The sequence below is a fragment of the Pituophis catenifer genome, unplaced genomic scaffold (assembly GCF_029215685.1).
Source record: "Pituophis catenifer annectens isolate HBS135680 unplaced genomic scaffold, rPitCat1.0.hap2 SCAF_3, whole genome shotgun sequence".
In the NCBI taxonomy this organism is placed as follows: domain Eukaryota; kingdom Metazoa; phylum Chordata; class Lepidosauria; order Squamata; family Colubridae; genus Pituophis; species Pituophis catenifer.
The window spans coordinates 15,080,905-15,097,721 of NW_027256883.1; the positions used below are offsets into that span (position 1 = coordinate 15,080,905).

General features: G+C 40.6%; 2 protein-coding genes across 2 annotated transcripts in view; one reads left to right on the forward strand and one right to left on the reverse strand.

Annotated features, from left to right (window-relative positions):
* Positions 1–3,364, reverse strand: part of SQLE (squalene epoxidase) — a 28,129-nt gene extending 24,765 nt beyond the window's left edge. Inside the window, exon 1 of the mRNA XM_070942024.1 lies at positions 3,080–3,364. Within this exon, the coding sequence (XP_070798125.1) occupies positions 3,080–3,364 (285 nt within the window). The remainder of the gene's footprint in view (positions 1–3,079) is intronic.
* A 1,941-nt stretch (positions 3,365–5,305) lies between these two features.
* On the forward strand, positions 5,306–14,194 carry BBS10 (Bardet-Biedl syndrome 10). Its single transcript, XM_070942026.1, has 2 exons — positions 5,306–5,496; positions 12,250–14,194. Exons 1-2 carry the CDS (start codon positions 5,306–5,308, stop codon positions 14,192–14,194), a joined length of 2,136 nt encoding a protein of 711 aa, XP_070798127.1.
* Positions 14,195–16,817: the final 2,623 nt, after the last annotated feature.

The window sequence follows — 16,817 nt, forward strand, 5'->3', positions numbered from 1 at the left end:
GAGAGTTCAATCCTAGGCAGCAGCAGATGTTTCTCTATCAGGGAGCAAAGAGAAAATATCTGCTGAGAACTCCGGGTAGGCATCAGGAAGGGTACCTGGCTAGTAAATGCTCAGCTCCATTCAGTCACTCTAACTCCACCCCGATAAAAGGGATTAGAGGGTCATTAAAAGAAAAAAAAAGTCTAGTCTAGCGCTTCTTGAACATTTTGATCCCGGGACCCCTTTACATTCTCAAAAATAATTGAGAACCCCAAAGAGCTTTGGTTTATATGGGTTGTAGTTATCAATATTTACTACATGGATTGGAAAAGAGCTGATGTAGTTCCCATCTTCAAAAAAGGGGAAAAAATAGATCCAGGAAACTACAGACCTATCAGCCTGACCTCAATACTAGGGAAGATTCTGGAAAATATAACTAAGCAATGAATCAGCGAACACCTAGAAGCAAACAAAGTAATAACCAAAAGCCAACATGGCTTTGTCAAAAACAGATCATGACAAATTAATCTTATTGCATTCTTTGACAAAATGACAAAATTAGTGGACCAGAGGAATACTGTCGATATAATTTACTTGGACTTCAGTAAGGCATTTGATAAAGTAGACCATAACCTACTACTAGATAAAGTAGAAAAATCTTTGTTAGACAGCATCACCACCAGATGGATTCGTAACTGGCTGACCAACCGCACTCAGCGTGTAGTCCTCAATGGAACTGCATCTATATGGAGGGAAGTATGCAGTGGAGTACCCCAAGGCTCTGTTTTAGGCCCAGTACTCTTCAACAACTTCATCAATGAGTTGGACGAGGGGATATATGGGGAACTCATCAAATTTGCAGATTGATGCCAAACTGGCAGGAATAGCCAACACTCCAGAAGATAGGCTTAAGATACAGAAGGATCGTGACAGACTTGAACATTGGACGCTATCTAACAAAATGAAATACAACAGTGAAAAAAGTTAAGGTTCTACATTTAGGCAAGAAAAACAAAATGCACAGGTACAGTATATGAGGTACCTTGCTCAATAGTTGTAACTGAGAGGGATCTTGGAGTCCTAGTGGACAACCATTTAAATATGAGCCAGCATGTGTGCAGCAGCTGCCAAAAAAGCCAACACAGTCCTAAACTGCATAAACAGAGGGATAGAATCAAGATCATGTGAAGTGTTAATACCACTTCGTAAGGCCACACTTGGAATATTGCATTCAGTTTTGGTCTCCACAATGTAAAAAAGATGTTGAGACTCTAGAAAGAGTGCAGAGAAGAGCAACAAAGATGATTAGGGGACTGGAGGCAGGAACATATGAAGAACGGTTGCAGGAATTGAGTATGTCTAGTTTAATGAAAAAAAGGACTAGAGGAGACATGATAGCAGTGTTCCCATATCTCAGGGGTTGCCACAAAGAAGAGGGAGTCAAGCTATTATCCATAGCACCCATGGGTAGAACATGAACTTTTAAAACTAAAATTAAAACTAAAGAAACTTACAATATTTATTTGTTTGACTTTACAGATCTCTAGGGCTCCCCAGACTAAATTTTGAGAGCCACTGTTCTAGTCTGTGGATGATCTCATTGCTCTTACGGCAACAGTTCCACATTCCAGCTCTGGCACATCCATATCATGAATATACAAGAACAGCCCATTGACAACTATGATGAATTATGCTTACATGTACCTTTGAACAGGTGATTTTCACCTCTGCTGTCCAAGAATTCTTCACTTAGAGGTATCATGACAGTACAGGTACTTACAGTCATAATTGGGACCAGAATTTCTCTTGCTAAGCAAGACGGTTATTAAGTAAGCCGTGTTCAATTTTACAACTTTTGCACAGTTGTTAAGCAAATCACTGCAGTTGTTAAATGAATTGAGCAGTTGTTAACCGAATCCAGTTTCCCCCATTAACTTTGTCAGAACAGAAGCCAGCTGAGAAGGTCGCAAATGGGGATCATAAATACATGCCAGTTGCCAAGTGCCCAAACTTTGGTCATGTGACCATGGGTCTGCTGCAACACTCATAAAGTTGTTGTAATTATGAACAGTCATTAAACGAGTGTTTATAAGTCAAGGACTACCTGTACATGGGACTTTCTGTTTCTCCAGCACTAACCAATTGGGCCACCTTGCAATTCCCATCATCCATAACTAACAAACACAGTGTATACTGAAAATCAGAAACCAAGAGATTGAGGGAAGGTTTATGTTAAATTAAATAATGCGTGAATCACATTGTCTCTTCCATCCTTCTGCCTTCAAATATCTTGGGACAGCTTCTAGAGTTCCCAGCAACAATATCTTTTTCCAAGAATTGTCATCCTAGGACTTAGATGATCTGGAGAAAATCACATTGGGAAAAACTTGGCTAGATTTAGATCAGGGGTGTCAAACTCGTGTCGTCATAGTGGCGTCACATATCGAGACTTTTTTCCCCTTTACTAAACCAGGCGGGGCCAGCATGTGACACATCTGGCTCATGGGCCACGGGTTTGACACCCCCAATTTAGATCCAAACACTGGCAGTGTTCACACACAAACATACACAGTTTATGTAACCATAATTTACTAAATTGATGCAATACATGATATTGAATGGTAATTGAAAACACACTGTTAAAATGTGATTACTTTGTGGCAAATTCAACCAAGGGGACTTACTTGCAGGTGAATTTAAATAGGTAGTCTAGTACTGTAGCTGCTTTGTGTGCATAACTGAAATTTCGAAAGAATATGCCTGTTATTTCATAGTTGTAGCCCTCGTCCCAGCAAGCTGAAATAATTGACTGGGATCTGAAATCCTAGAATTATATAATTGAGACACATTCTGTAAATTCAAGATAAAATTTCAAAGCTGAGTTTTTTATGCAAGCGAACACTTCTGTAGCAGTAAAATCATCTAAAATCTGATGAGGTTCCTTCAATTTTAATTTTGCAGTAAAATTCATAAGAAGCCTCCTAGAACACAAATTTGTAATAGTGTTTTCACAGCCATCTTATGTATTTTGTCAATCCCCAAATTAAAAAAAAAAGCAAGACTATTCTCTTTTAAACTATTCAACTAAAATAGAGCATACCTTTCTGGTCTTCAGCTGCAGTTTCTCTATGGAATCAGTGTGAGATTTAGTCCAGAAAAAGCCAACAAATGGCAAGGCAGCAAGGAAATTGGAAAACATTCCACAATGAGGTTGCTGCTTATTTTGCTGTTGAGGTCCCCACGATCGGTACCAATACGAGAGCATCAAGCCAAGAGAAAAAAACACCACGGTGGAAATAAGCACCTCCTTGTTAGCATAACTTAGCAAATCTCCACATTTTTTGTAGACGTAGATAAAGGAAGCAATGCCCAGAAAAGTCCACATTGTGAGTGTTCTGTTTTTTTATGTCCAAAGATGTACAAAATTGTTTAAAAGATTTTATAAACACCAAAAAAAAAAAAAAAAAGGCACGTATATGAAGTCAAAGCAGTCAGGAAACTTCAAGGCGTTTGCACGAGCGCTGGCTTTCGTGAAGAACCATTTTGTGACACAAAGCTGTCCTACTCCACTCGGGATGCTAGCCACAGTCTAAACTAAGTTTTTGTTGTTGTACCATGCATTTGATTCAAAATTCCTTTTTGGTCACAACCCCACCACCACCACCACCACCACCACCAATATCTGAATGCAGATACTCTGTCAAAATAATGGATGTACCTCAAGTTCACTTATTTCTTACTGTTGAACAGTCTGTAGGGCTGGATATATCTATATATAAATTTTAGGGCACCTGACCCTTCATTCATCAAGAGTGGCAGCTAAAATAACCTGCCTGTCCCCATGCTTGTTTAAGAAAGTAAAACATCCAGTCAAGCCAGTATGAGAAAAGTGCTGCAGTCCATGGTGATGGGTTTTCCCCTTCTTCTTTCGAAATAGTTTAAAAGATCCTGAAAGAAAGAAAAAAAGAGAATTGATTTTTTTAAAAAAAGTAGAACAGCTGTCATTCAAACCAGGTGGGGGGCCAGACCTCTGGCCACGATGGAAAGCATCAGGTTACTTTCCATAGGTTCCATTCAGGTTCCTGACCGCGAGGGCTGGGGATGATGGAAAGGTAGTCCAAAACTGGGGATGGAAGGGAAAACAAGCCCGCATTTATAGGAATGGATAGGAAGGCAAGCCCGCATATGACCCAGCCAGGTAGAGGTTTTAAAATACCTACATCTACAGAAGGATGAATGAGAAGACGAGGCTGGGGGGTTTCTCGAGCTTCCCTCCCCCCCCCCGTCTCCGATGCGCCCCCAAAAAGCCCAAACGGGACAAGCAGAAAAGGCGATTTGCGTCTTCTGTCCGTTGCTTGAGGATGAGGTTGCGCCCCCTTTTTCTCCACCCCACCCCACCCCAAAACAGGAGAAGGAGAAGATCTCGTCAAGGCTCGTCGTCTTCCTTCGTAGGGCTCGCAACGGCTCCCAACCGCCTCCCCGCAACGAAGATGCGCCGGCCGGCCGAGGATATGCCAGGTGAAGCCGGCGAAAGATCGCGCTGCAGAGACCGGGAGAAGGAGGGGCAGCGCGGAGGCCATATGAGAAGAGGGGAGGAGTTTATGCTAATCACCCATCGCCTTTCCAAACTCCTCTGGCGCGCCGCGCTCTTCGCGGCTCAGCCCCGCCTGGCCAATCGGTGGCGCTATGCCGAGATGGCCTTATGAAGCTCCGGCCAATGGGAAGGGGGAAGAGGCGGGGTTAGCCGTTCCTCAGGAGCCTAGTGCGATGTGACGTTGGGAGCGCGCGAGCGGAGGGATGCTTGGTTGTCATGGGGACGGAGGCTCGCGCTTGGCAATCCCCCCTCTCGTGCAGCAAGGCAGCGAAACCCCTCGAAAGGGCTTAAACTTCACGGGGGGTGGGCATGCGGTCCTCCGAGAATCGCCTCAGGGTATTTCGGGATTGACTTAAAAGATGTTCTTCCCCAGTATCATTCTTAAAGGAACGTGGAGGGGAAGGGCAAGAGAGGAGGATATTTACTGAAGCCGTTCTCGAAAACGGCTCCTCTATAGGTGAGGAAAACCTTCCCCACACACACACAAAACATTATTCCTGAAAAAGGGGAAGGAGGCCCTCGTTGTGCCTCACAGAGGCTTTGACGTCCTCCACGAGCAGCCACGCTCTAGCGGATTAAACCGAAAAAAAAAAACACCAAATAGTTTAAACTCCACCAATCAATTCCGCCGAATGGTTCCGTGTCCCACCAATCACGAGCGCGGAGGGAGGTGACGTCACTGTCGGCGGGGTCTCTCGCCCTTCGTCTGGACCAGGTCGGGCCGCCGTTGCCATGGCGACCGCGGCGCGCCTGGAATTGGGGCGCTTGGCCCAGGAGGCCGCGGCCCTGGCGGGGGTCGTCCGCGGGTCTCTCGGCCCTCACGGAGGACAGGTTCTGCTCACCCGCCCCACGGGGGAGGTCCTGCTTTCCCGAGACGGACGGCGTGTGCTGGAGGCCCTGAATGTGGACTCGCCAACGGCCAGGTAGCCGCTTTCGGATCGAACTTGTGGCCTAGGTTCCCTTTGCGGTCCGCGGGGGAGCGGAGAGACTGGCCTGGGGCTTGGGCTGAGCATACTACAGAAACAGGAGACGACGAGGGTTATTTATTTATTTTTTATTGATTTTCTTGTTTCAGTGATCGATCGTCCAGTTCTGAAGCTAAGGTCTCCTCCTAAAATAGAATACGGTATTATAACTGTATTATATTATATATAAAATCTATAATATGTATACTATTAACCAGGGCATATAAAAACTTTGCCAGACCAATTCTCAAATGCAGCTGGTCTGCCTGGAATCCACACTGTATATCGGACATTAATACAATTGAGCCAGTCCAGAAATATTTCATGAGAAGATTACTCCAGTCTTCTTCTCGCAATAGAATATCTTATGCCACCAGGATTGAAATTTTGGGCCTGGACAACCTAGAACTATGCCGCCTACGGTCTGATCTAATCTTAGTACACAAAATTATCTGCTACAACATCCTACCTATCAATCACTACTTCAGTTTCAACCGCAGTAATAAACAGCAAACAATTGCTTAATGCATTGTAAGCCGCCCTGAGTCTCCGGAGAAGGGTGGCATATAAATCAAATTTAAAAAAAAAAAAATAGATACAAACTTAAGGTAAACCGCTCCAAACTCGATTGCAGAAAATATGACTTCAGCAACAGAGTTGCTAATGCCTGGAATGCACTCTGTGATTTCTTCCCCAAACCCCCAAAACTTTAACCTTAGACTGTCTACTGTTTACCTCACCCCATTCCTAAGAGGTCTTTAAGGGGCGTGCATAAGCGCACCAGCGTGCCTTCCATCCCTGTCCTACTGTTCCCATTTATTCATATTCATTTCTTACGTTTATACATGTTTATACTTATATGTTTATAAGTTATGTTTATACTTATACTTATTTACATGCTTGACAAAATAAATAAATATAAATAAATAAATGAATGAATAAATAAATAAATAAATAAATACAAAGAAAATACAGGTAATCCTCAATTTACAATAGTTCATTTAGTGACCGTTCAAAGTTACAATGGCACAAAAAAGGGACGACCGTTTTTCACACGGCCGTTAAAGCGTCCCTGTGGTTACAGGATCAAAATTAGGATGCTTGGCAGCTGGTTCATATTTATGACAGTTGCAGTGTCCCGGGAGTCTTGTGATCCCCTTTTGCGACTTTCTGACAAGCCAAGTCAATGGGGACGAGCCAGATTCACTTAACAACCATGTTACTAACTTAACACGTGCAGGTATTCCCTTAAAAACTGTGGCAGGAAAGGTCGTAAAATGAGGCAAAACTCACTTAACAGTTTCACTTAGCAACAGAAAATGTGGGCTCAATTGTGGTCGTAAGTCGAGGACTATCTGTAAAACCCCAAATGGTCATAAAAGTATCAAAATAAACAAGTACGAAACCATTAAGTATAAAAGCCATGCAGTGGTGAACCCTATCTTCAGGCATAGCTTGCCCCCCTCCAGAAAGGCTTTGTCAGATTTCCCGAAGTTCAGGATGGTTAGAAAAATCTGATCTTTTCAGGATTTCAGCTTCCTAGTTGGAAAGTGTGGGGGGGAAAAATATAGAAAAAAGTTACATCAGAGGGCAGTTGTATAAGGATGGGGCCAGGAGTGAGTTGAGCCAGAGAATACCCATAGGGTTAATGATCAGACCAAAGTCATGTGGGGCCATTAAAGGGAAACTTGTTATCTTGAATCTTGCCAGAAGCCGGTGGATGATCCCAGGTATCTCCCATCACTGCCTGGGATAGTACTTCCATATGTTCTTTATGGACAACTCTATATAGAACTCACTACTGTAAACCAATTGGGAGATGATTAGTGTGTGAGAGATTATGAGCAAAGCTTCCCGATCCAAGAATGGCCACTGTTGACATACTAGGTATAGCTTTGCAAAAGCCCTTCTTGTGAGAGTTGCCTTCTCATCAAGCAAGACCTGAATTTGGGAGGGGATGGTCCCTCCTTTGGCTGTAACTGCACCTTCAAGGCAGAGAAGAGCATCTGTAAGGAAATATCCCCCATTCCAGTCCACCAGAGATGGTCTAGAACATTGGTGTCAAACTCGCTGTGTCACGTTGCCGTCATGTGACATTTTGCAATAATTTTCCCAGTCACGGAGCTAGGATGGGCGTGACCTGCGCATGACAACCCTGGTCTAGAAGGATACTACACCCAGTGGCATTGAAAGTTGTTGAGAGTTCAAATAGGACCAGGGAAATTGCTCTTCCCTCATCCTGCTTTGAAATGTGTAGTACCTGAAGGTCAGCGGATGCTGAGCCTTTCTTTCCCCTACTCTTTGTATCACAAATTATGATTTATAAATGATTCAAGTTAAGCCAAAACCAGCAAATCATTTTTGCAGTATTGTTGTTATTTAGTTTCAGCTGAGTTCTGGACCAGAATTAGCTAACCACATTTTATCCTCTCCTGTGATGCAAACCTGGGACTAGATTACCGATATGTCTCATACCATGCAAATGAAATGTTTGCCTATTAATTGAATCTGATTCACTGGTCCTTTTCGGTCACTTAGGAATCATTTTTAGTATGCAACCCAAGTATATAAAGTACACTATATTCTTTATGAAACTTATTTTTATGTGATTGAACATGGTTAATAAAGCAGCGTCAAATAAGATTATGCCATGCAACCTAGAAACTTTAGCTGAGTAAATCAATTAACTGAATCACAGTGAATATGCGATATGAGCTAGGAGTTCACATTTAGTGTCTTGTTTGAGCATCATTTATTTTACACTGTTCCTGTGCTGCTGCAGTCATACAATAAACACAAAGCCATAAATACTCATACAATTGCAATAGGAAAATAAGATTAATAAACCCAGGTAGTAATATATTTTATTTATTTATATTCCATATTTCTTAACCGCCCTTTGTCTTGGAGGCAAACCCTTGGAAGGATTGCTTCCCACCAATGAGAAAAGAATATTTTCAATAAACAAAGGCTTTTTGTTTTTATATTCTTTATTAATAGAAAATATATATAGCTCAAAACTGAATCATCAGCAGTAATGATGTTATCTAGTTGGGTAATAAAAGCCTGTGAATAAAAAATAAGCTCAGAGCACCAACGACTTCACAATTCTTTATTAATTTTTTTATTTTTACCACTCGTGGAGATATATAGATCTAAAATACATTATTCTGCCTTGGTGGTCAGGGGACTTAAGTGCTGTTAAGTAGTACTTAGCTGCCAGCTGCCTGCAATTACTGCGAGTTCAAATCTCACCAGGCTCAAGGTTGATTTAGACTTCCATCTTTCCGAGGTAGGTAAAATGAGGACCCGGATTGTGGGGGAAATAAGATGACTTTGTATAAAAAAGAACACCGCTTAGGGGGGCCAAAAGCCCTACTAAGCAGGTATATACAAAAGTATGAAGGCTATTGCTTAACGCATTGTAAGCCACCCTGAGTTTCTGGAGAAGGGCGGCGTATAAATCAAACCAATAAATATTCTGCCTCCAAAGATGGAAAGAAAGATGAGATTTATCATTACATGGTGAAAAAGCCACTGAGCAATATAACATGTACTCACACAAACTAATCTTTCCTGCTCAAAAGCAAGAAATGTCATACAAGATCCAGCTCTAGAGATTGAGCTGACATAAAAGTAATTTCACCATCTCTACTTACAAGACAGAACTTGACTTCTTCCTTTCTCATGGAGGAAGCTTAATACTAGGTGTAGTTATTACCTATAATTTCACGCTTGCCTGAGGCAAAAATTGTAAGAGCTTTCTATTTTTTCTTAATCATCTTTTTTAACTAAAGCAAAAGACTCCAAATGTATGTGTGTATCAATTTTATTTATTTGTTTGTTTGTTTATTTATTTATTTATTTATTTATTTATTTATTTATTTATTTATTAAATTTATATGCTTTCTCTCAAGCGACTGGGCTAATATAGAAAATATTTTGTTAGAACAGTGTTGAACTATATAGTATTGTTTATTTATTTTCTTAATATAATTTATAGCTGCTTAATTCCATAGGATTTTAGATAGCATTCAAATATGAATAACAAAAATTAATGTATTATAGTAAAAAAACCAAAACAACTAATTTACCACGCTAGCAGCTTTGCAGCTATTCAAAGACCTGGAAATGCCATCAACGGGAACACAAAGACCTTCTTGTACATTATATATTTGATTGAGGACTTTGCAGTATTGTCATTGTTGCTATTATTTCTACCCAGCAGAACAGCCTTTGGGCTGCATACAGTATGTCACAGACGTGAGTACACCCCCCTCACATTTTGTAAATATTTAAGTATATCTTTTCATGTGACAACACTGAAGAAATGACACTTGGCTACAATGTAAAGTAGTGAGTATACAGCTTGTATAACAGTGTAAATGTGCTGTCCCCTCAAAATAACAACACACAGCCATTAATGTCTAAACTGCTGGCAACAAAAGTGAGCATACCCCTAAGTGATAATGTCCAATTGGGGCCCAAAGTGTCAATATTTTGTGTGGCCACCATTTTTTTTCAGCACTGCCTTAACCCTCTTGAGCTGTTGTAGTCCGCCAGCAGCCTGCAGAGCTGGCAGCAGAGTCGGACAGTGAGGAGGCTGTGGATGAACATGGGCCAGTTCTAGAGTCTGAGGAAGGCCCAGACGAGGGCTCTGCGTCAGAGGCAGAGATGGGGCCAGGGCCATCTGGGAGTGATGTGCGGACTCTGGAGCCCCAAGAATCAGACAGCAGAGAGGCAGAGGAACAGGAGGAGCCTGTTCCTAGTGCACGCATGCGCAGAGCTGCCAGAAGGCAAGAGCAGCTAAAGCAAAAAGGACGACTTGGGAGTAAGGCCAGGAGATGATTGGCCCTTCCCATAAGGCTTCAAAGAAAAACAAAGGCACTTGGGCCTTTTGCAGGAAAGCAACATTGCTAACTCTTGTTTCCAGTCAGCATCTCTTGTTTGTTTCTGAACTTCATGGGCCTTTGGCAGGGTGTCAAAGAAGATAAAGGTTGGTGATTATCCCGAAGGACTTCTTCCGAAGGACTTGTTTTGCAACTAATTGGGACTCAGCTGGGAATGAACATAATTCTCAGCTGTTATAATAAAATAGGTTTGTTTGGGACTAATTGTGTCTTGTAGTGACTCAGTAAGCCTAGGTCACAACATGGGCATAGAGTTCATTAGAGCTTCACAGGTTCCCACTGGAGTCCTTTTCCACTCCTCCATGACAATGTCATGGAGCTGGTGGATGTTAGAGATCTTGCACACCTCCACCTTCTGTTTCAGGATGCCCCACAGATGCTCAATAGGGTTTAGGTCTGGAGACATGCTTGGGCAGTCCATCACCTTTACCCTCAGCTTCTTTAGCAAGACAGTGGTCATTTTGGAGGTGTGTTTGGGGTTGTTATCATGTTGGAATACTGTCCTGCGGCCCAGTCTCTGAAAGGAGGGGATCATGCTCTGCTTCAGTATATCACAGTACATGTTGGCATTCATGATTCCCTCAATGAACTGTAGCTTCCCAGTGCCAGCAGCACTCATGCAGCCCCAGACCATGACATTCCCACCACCATGCTTGACTGTAGGTAAGACACACTTGTCTTTATACACCTCACCTGGTTGCCACCACACACGCTTGACAACATCTGAACCAGATAAGTTTATCTTGGTCTCATTGAACCACAGGATATGGTTCCAGGAATCCATGTCCTAAGTCTGCTTGTCTGGAGCAAACCATTTGCGGGCTTTCTTGTGCATCATCTTTAGAAGAAGCTTCATTCTGGGACGACAGCCCTGCAGACCAATTTAATGCAGCGTGCAGCATATGGTCTGAGCACTGACAGGCTGACCTCCCACCCCTAGGCCATCTTTATGTAGAACAACAATTCATTTTTTCAGATCCTCAGAGAGTTCATTGCCATGAGGTGCCATGTTGAACTTCCAGTGACCAGTATGAGAGGGTGAGAGCGATAACACCAAATTTAACACACCTGCTCCCCCTTCACACCTGAGACCTTGTAACACTAACACATCACATGACACCAGGGAGGAAAAACAGCTAGTTGGGGCCCATTTGGACATTATCACTTAGAGGTGTACTCACTTTTGTTGCCAGCAGTTTAGACATTAATGGCTGTGTGTTGCGTTATTTTGAGAGGACAACACATTTACATTGTTATACAAGCTGTATACTCACTACTTTACATTGTCATTTCTTCAGTGTTGTCACATAAAAAGATATAATTAAATATTTACAAAATGTGAGGGGATGTACTCACTTCTATGACATACTGTATATTGCTAAACTAAAGCAATCTAGGAAATCATGCTTCCCATGAATGCTAATAATTGTTGCCAAATATTTGATTACCTGCTTTTCCAAGCCCACCCTGCTGTCTTGAATGAAATCTTATATTTAAATTCTTATTTAATTATTCAACAACTCCTCAAAATCTGTTTTTCTGCATAATCTCTGCTAGTTCCAAACAAATCAAACTTTTCAAAGGCATATATGCTTAAAATGATTCATTTCAGCTTGTGCATGAAATTATAGCATGAAGATTCATATGTAAACAAGATAATTGTGTTTAGCAGTCTTTTATAGATATATGTGGGTCTTGTCAAGAACTGTCTTTTGGGCAGAAATTGGAGAGTTTTAGATACTTTAGATGTTTGAAATAAACAGTTTTTTATGTTAACAATTGGTTTCTTTGGTTTTGACAGAATTATGATAGCATGCATTTCTACACACTGCAATTTGTTTGGAGATGGCGCTAAAACCTTTATCATTCTACTCTCTGATTTACTACAACAGTTTGAAAAGCTTAATAAAAGAGATCAAGGGAAATATTGCAGTTTGAAACACATTTCCCAGTTTCTTGTGAAGATCCAAACAAACATCCTGGACCATATAATGACACAGGACCTTAAGAAACATTTTTGGTCAATCTTTTCTGCTTCTGATTCAGATACAAGACGGAATATGGAATTAGTGTTAGAACCTTATTTTTGTGGAAAAGTAGGAAGTAACAGACAAAAGTTTCTAACTCATTTGACATGTGATTTCTACTTCAAAGTTACAGCGGGTAAAAACCAGAATGAGGCATTATACTTGGTGAATGAATGTTTTACAGAACTGCATACCACTGTGACAGGCCTTCCTTTTTCAGATTCCAGGATCCTAGATGGCTTACTACTTCACAGAGACTTTGCCATATACTGTCCTGCAGATGGTGATAAAAGAATTATAATAATAACAGAACCTATTCACTCCTCTCTCTCTGAGTTGGGGATAGAAGTTGTCATAACTGCTGAAGGTCAATTCAAGGCATCAGAAATCTGGATTACAAAAAGAACCAAAACACTTCTACAGCACATACAAGATAATGACATCAAAGTAATACTATCAGGTGTAAAACAGCATGATATTGTTCATTGCTATGGCAAAAATAATGGTATATCTATTGTAGATTGCTTGTTAACAGAGGAAATCTCTCTTATTTGCAAGATTACCGGAATTTCACCTTTCAAACCATCTTTGGATAATATTAACCATGAAATCACTCAAACAGCTGTAGCCAAATTTTGCCAGCCCTTCCACCTTGGAACCAAAAGATTTGTTCACATTGGCTTTGCGAAAACCTCTACCATCCAGCTTTATTGCGTGATTCTCTGTGGACCAGTACATGGAGTTACGGAGCAACACGCTTCTGCTTTTCGTGAAGCATTCAAAATGCTACAACAAATGTTTACAGCAATTCATCTTCCTCAGAATTGTGACTCAGAATTGGAAAATCACGGTCTTCTAAATAGGCTGAATAAAACTCAGCAACATTCATCTCCCAATCAGCCATTATTTCAGGAACACAATGATTGGAGAAAACTTCAAACCAACATCAAGCATCTTACACCTTGTGGGCTTAAAATGGAGAAACACACTGCATCTTTTTCTGTAGTAGATGAAAAGTTACTGCATTCATCCAGTTATAATTCTTCAACCATAGTCATGCCTTCTGTTGATTTGATGCATGGTATTAAGAGCTCATTATTCCAGAAAAGGGACGATGACTTAGTTGGCTGTCAAACGGCTTCTTTAAAACCCAAATTTCCAAAAAAAAGGTTGCAAATGACTGAGAACGAACTTCTTGAAGATAAACAGCCTGCTTTTAATGCAGTTGATAAAAATGTACAGCTGCAAGTTAGTACTGCCAGTTGTGCCAGGCGGCTTAAATATGAGGAAAATGATCAAAGGGGTAATCAGAATTACTCTGACTCTTGCATAGAACTGGGATCAGTTCTGCCAGTAGGAGGACTCTTTGAAATCCTGTTACATTACTATCTATCTAACTATGCAAAACAATGCCAGTCCTCAAATGCATCCATCATTTGTTCTATACTTGCTGATGTATTGCTAAGTATTCCAAAAACACTCTGCATGACACAAAAAAGGAATGCCTTTCCTCAGCTCTGTCTCCAAGTTACCAGTGCCCTCAAAAGCAATCAGCAGCTTCTGCCAAATCAAAAGCTTCTAGAATCAATTTCTTGTAAATACCACTTAGTAGCTTCAGTGCTTCAGTGTGCAGCTCAGTTGCTTAGTGTTGACTTAATCATTAGCATTAAAAGGCTACCACAGAAAGCTGAAGAGAGTGACTCAGAGGTTGATGGGTAAGAGCAGAACCTTGTTCGTCTTGTCTGATTACTTTTTTTCTTTTCTCCCTTAATTCTTAATGAAAGGACCTCAAAGGAGAAGAAAGAGAAATAATACCATATAACCATATTATTCTTCCTTCTTCAGCTTTCTGATTTCTAGCAAGGACTTCAAAATAACCAGCTTTTGTGAGAAGTATACCCAGGCTTATCTACATTGCCTCAAATTCCATGCAGTGTGTATGCAATTTTGCATGTGTATATCAAGAACAAATCTGAACTGAGGGGCATTAGATACTCAAGATAAGTATCAATGACAGACAAAAGATGTCCTTACCTTTACACACTGAGAGAATGCATTGACAAAAAGAGAGAGGCCATAATGATTACATTTTCCCTGAAGGACCAGTGGCTTTCTTCTAGATGCTGGAGGTAGTGTCTATATCCCTCTACTTTTTTCAAACAAGAAAATTCTTTGAGGTAGGTTTGGCTGAGAGAATGCGACTGATCACAAGTCACACAAGGATTGGTCACATTTAATAGTTTTCTTCAATTATAAGCTCTTCTAATAAGAAGCTCCTGGTTAAATAACCTGGCTAGGTGGCTCAGTGGCTAAGACGCTGAGCTTGTCGATCAGAAAGGTTTGGTGGTTCGAATCACTAATATAGGTCTCCTGCATGAGCAGAGGGTTGGACTAGATGACCTCCAAGGTCCCTTCCAACTCTTCCTGTTACTGTTATTATTATTAAATATATTTGATTGTTTCTTGGCTGTGAAGAAACCAAAGTTCCCCATTCCCATAGCATTGGATCTCCCAAGTTATTCCGAATCTTTTTTGGCTGGGAAAGCATTCAGTGTGGGAAGTGCAGGAGTGACATTGCTGGGAAAATGTTGATTAGTCTGAATGCGATAACCCTAAGCAAGATTTCTTTGGTTCTCTGACCTTGAGGAAGCTTGAAACAGGGAGAGCTAGATTTTCTTTTTCATAATTTCTGAAAATTTAATATTGTGAAATGTTACTTCTTTATAAGGAACCACTTCTAGAAATATTTGTCCTTCAGGGAAAATATAATCATTACTGCCTCCCCCTTTTTTCCCCCCAATGTATTCTCTAAGTGTGTAAAGGTAGGGACATCTTTTACCTGCCACTGACTCTCATCTGGTTGGGTTGATTTTGTGTTTTTCTGCAAAGGTAGGAGATCATGAGAAATTGAACTATGAAATGGCAGCAAATAATTATGAAAACCAGACTGCCTCTTATATCAGAATTGTGGAGAAAGTGTTGGCAACATGGATTAATCACTTTGAGTAACCTGTTCAGCATAAACATGTTCATAGAGCATGGTAAACATGAGTAACTGAACCATGATTCACCTGGTTGCATGGGTTTAGATACACACTTGAGTTATAAACTGATTCACCATTTAGAGATAGATGAAATTCTCACCTGGACATTTGTATATAATTATGAAATATTTGGTATACCCTGAATTGAAATACATTTGGAATAATAAAAGACTGCTTGTTTTCTATCATTTTCTGATGGAATGCTTTTATTGTTATCTAGGTTTCACATGCCAGTAAATGCCTTTTTCCATGAAGATCAACTCAGATTTTAATACTGGTTTGGCATTTCAGCTAGTTGTCCAAAGCAGCAAACTGGTGTGTGAATGTTTTACCTATTTATACTGACCACCAAACATATTTAAACTTATGGAGCGCAGTTGCCTTTTACAGATTAAATAATTCTAGCTTTTCTAATTGGGAGATCATTCAGTTTGGTTTTCAGATTGCGCATAACATTTTTTAAAAGCAAAATCTGCATTCTTTGCAAACATTTTGGTTCTACTTATTGGATGGATGCTGTCGCCCCCTGTTGGATACAAGTTTGTGACATGTCATCACAATTTACAGGTTTTTTAAAAAATATATATATTCTGCCATTATTTTTATAAATAATTCAAGTCAGTGGATATATGTAACACTCTTTCCTCCTATTCCTCATTTTTAAGTGGTTTGTTTTGAAAATTTTCAAAACAGTAATAACCAGGGCAGGGAACATACATTTGTAAAATTCTAAAGAAGTTCAGATGGGCATCAGATTCAAATACGGGCACAAATTATGCCCATATAGGCCTTACCAGCCATCTGCGGGCACATTGTGGACAGCCTACAACCTGTTAGATGTCAAGGTCCTCTTCGAACACAATGGACGAATATCATCGGATTCAAATCCAGGTGACCCCATAGACAAATTGGCTTGTTTCCCATATAGTTTGTTAAAGCCTATTTTATTACTTTTTTTAATCCTATCGGTCCACATTGAATATTTTCTTTCTCTTTTTTCCCTCAATTCAATTCAAACACGGTATAAATTGTATACCAATTCAAACATTGAGGCTGTCATAAAGGAGGACTTGACTGACTGTAATAATTTCTTGTTTTGTTTTGATGGGGTAGTTCAGGAAGTATTTAAGCTGAACACTTGTCAGGGAGAGAATGCAAGGGAGGCTAAGTGAGGACCAAATAGGTTGTAACACAAATGGATTTTTCTTCCCATTTATAATGGTTAACCCTAGAGGTTAATGTGTCTGAAAATTCAGGGTTGGAGATTATTGATGGATTATGGGTGGATTATGGTGTCA

Coding starts and splice junctions, on each gene's coding strand:
- BBS10 (XM_070942026.1), top strand. CDS start 5,306: ATGGCGACCGCGGCGCGCCTGGAATTGGGGCGCTTGGCCCAGGAGGCC. Junction 5,497..12,249: donor GTGGACTCGCCAACGGCCAG/GTAGCCGCTTTC, acceptor TGGTTTTGACAG/AATTATGATAGCATGCATTT.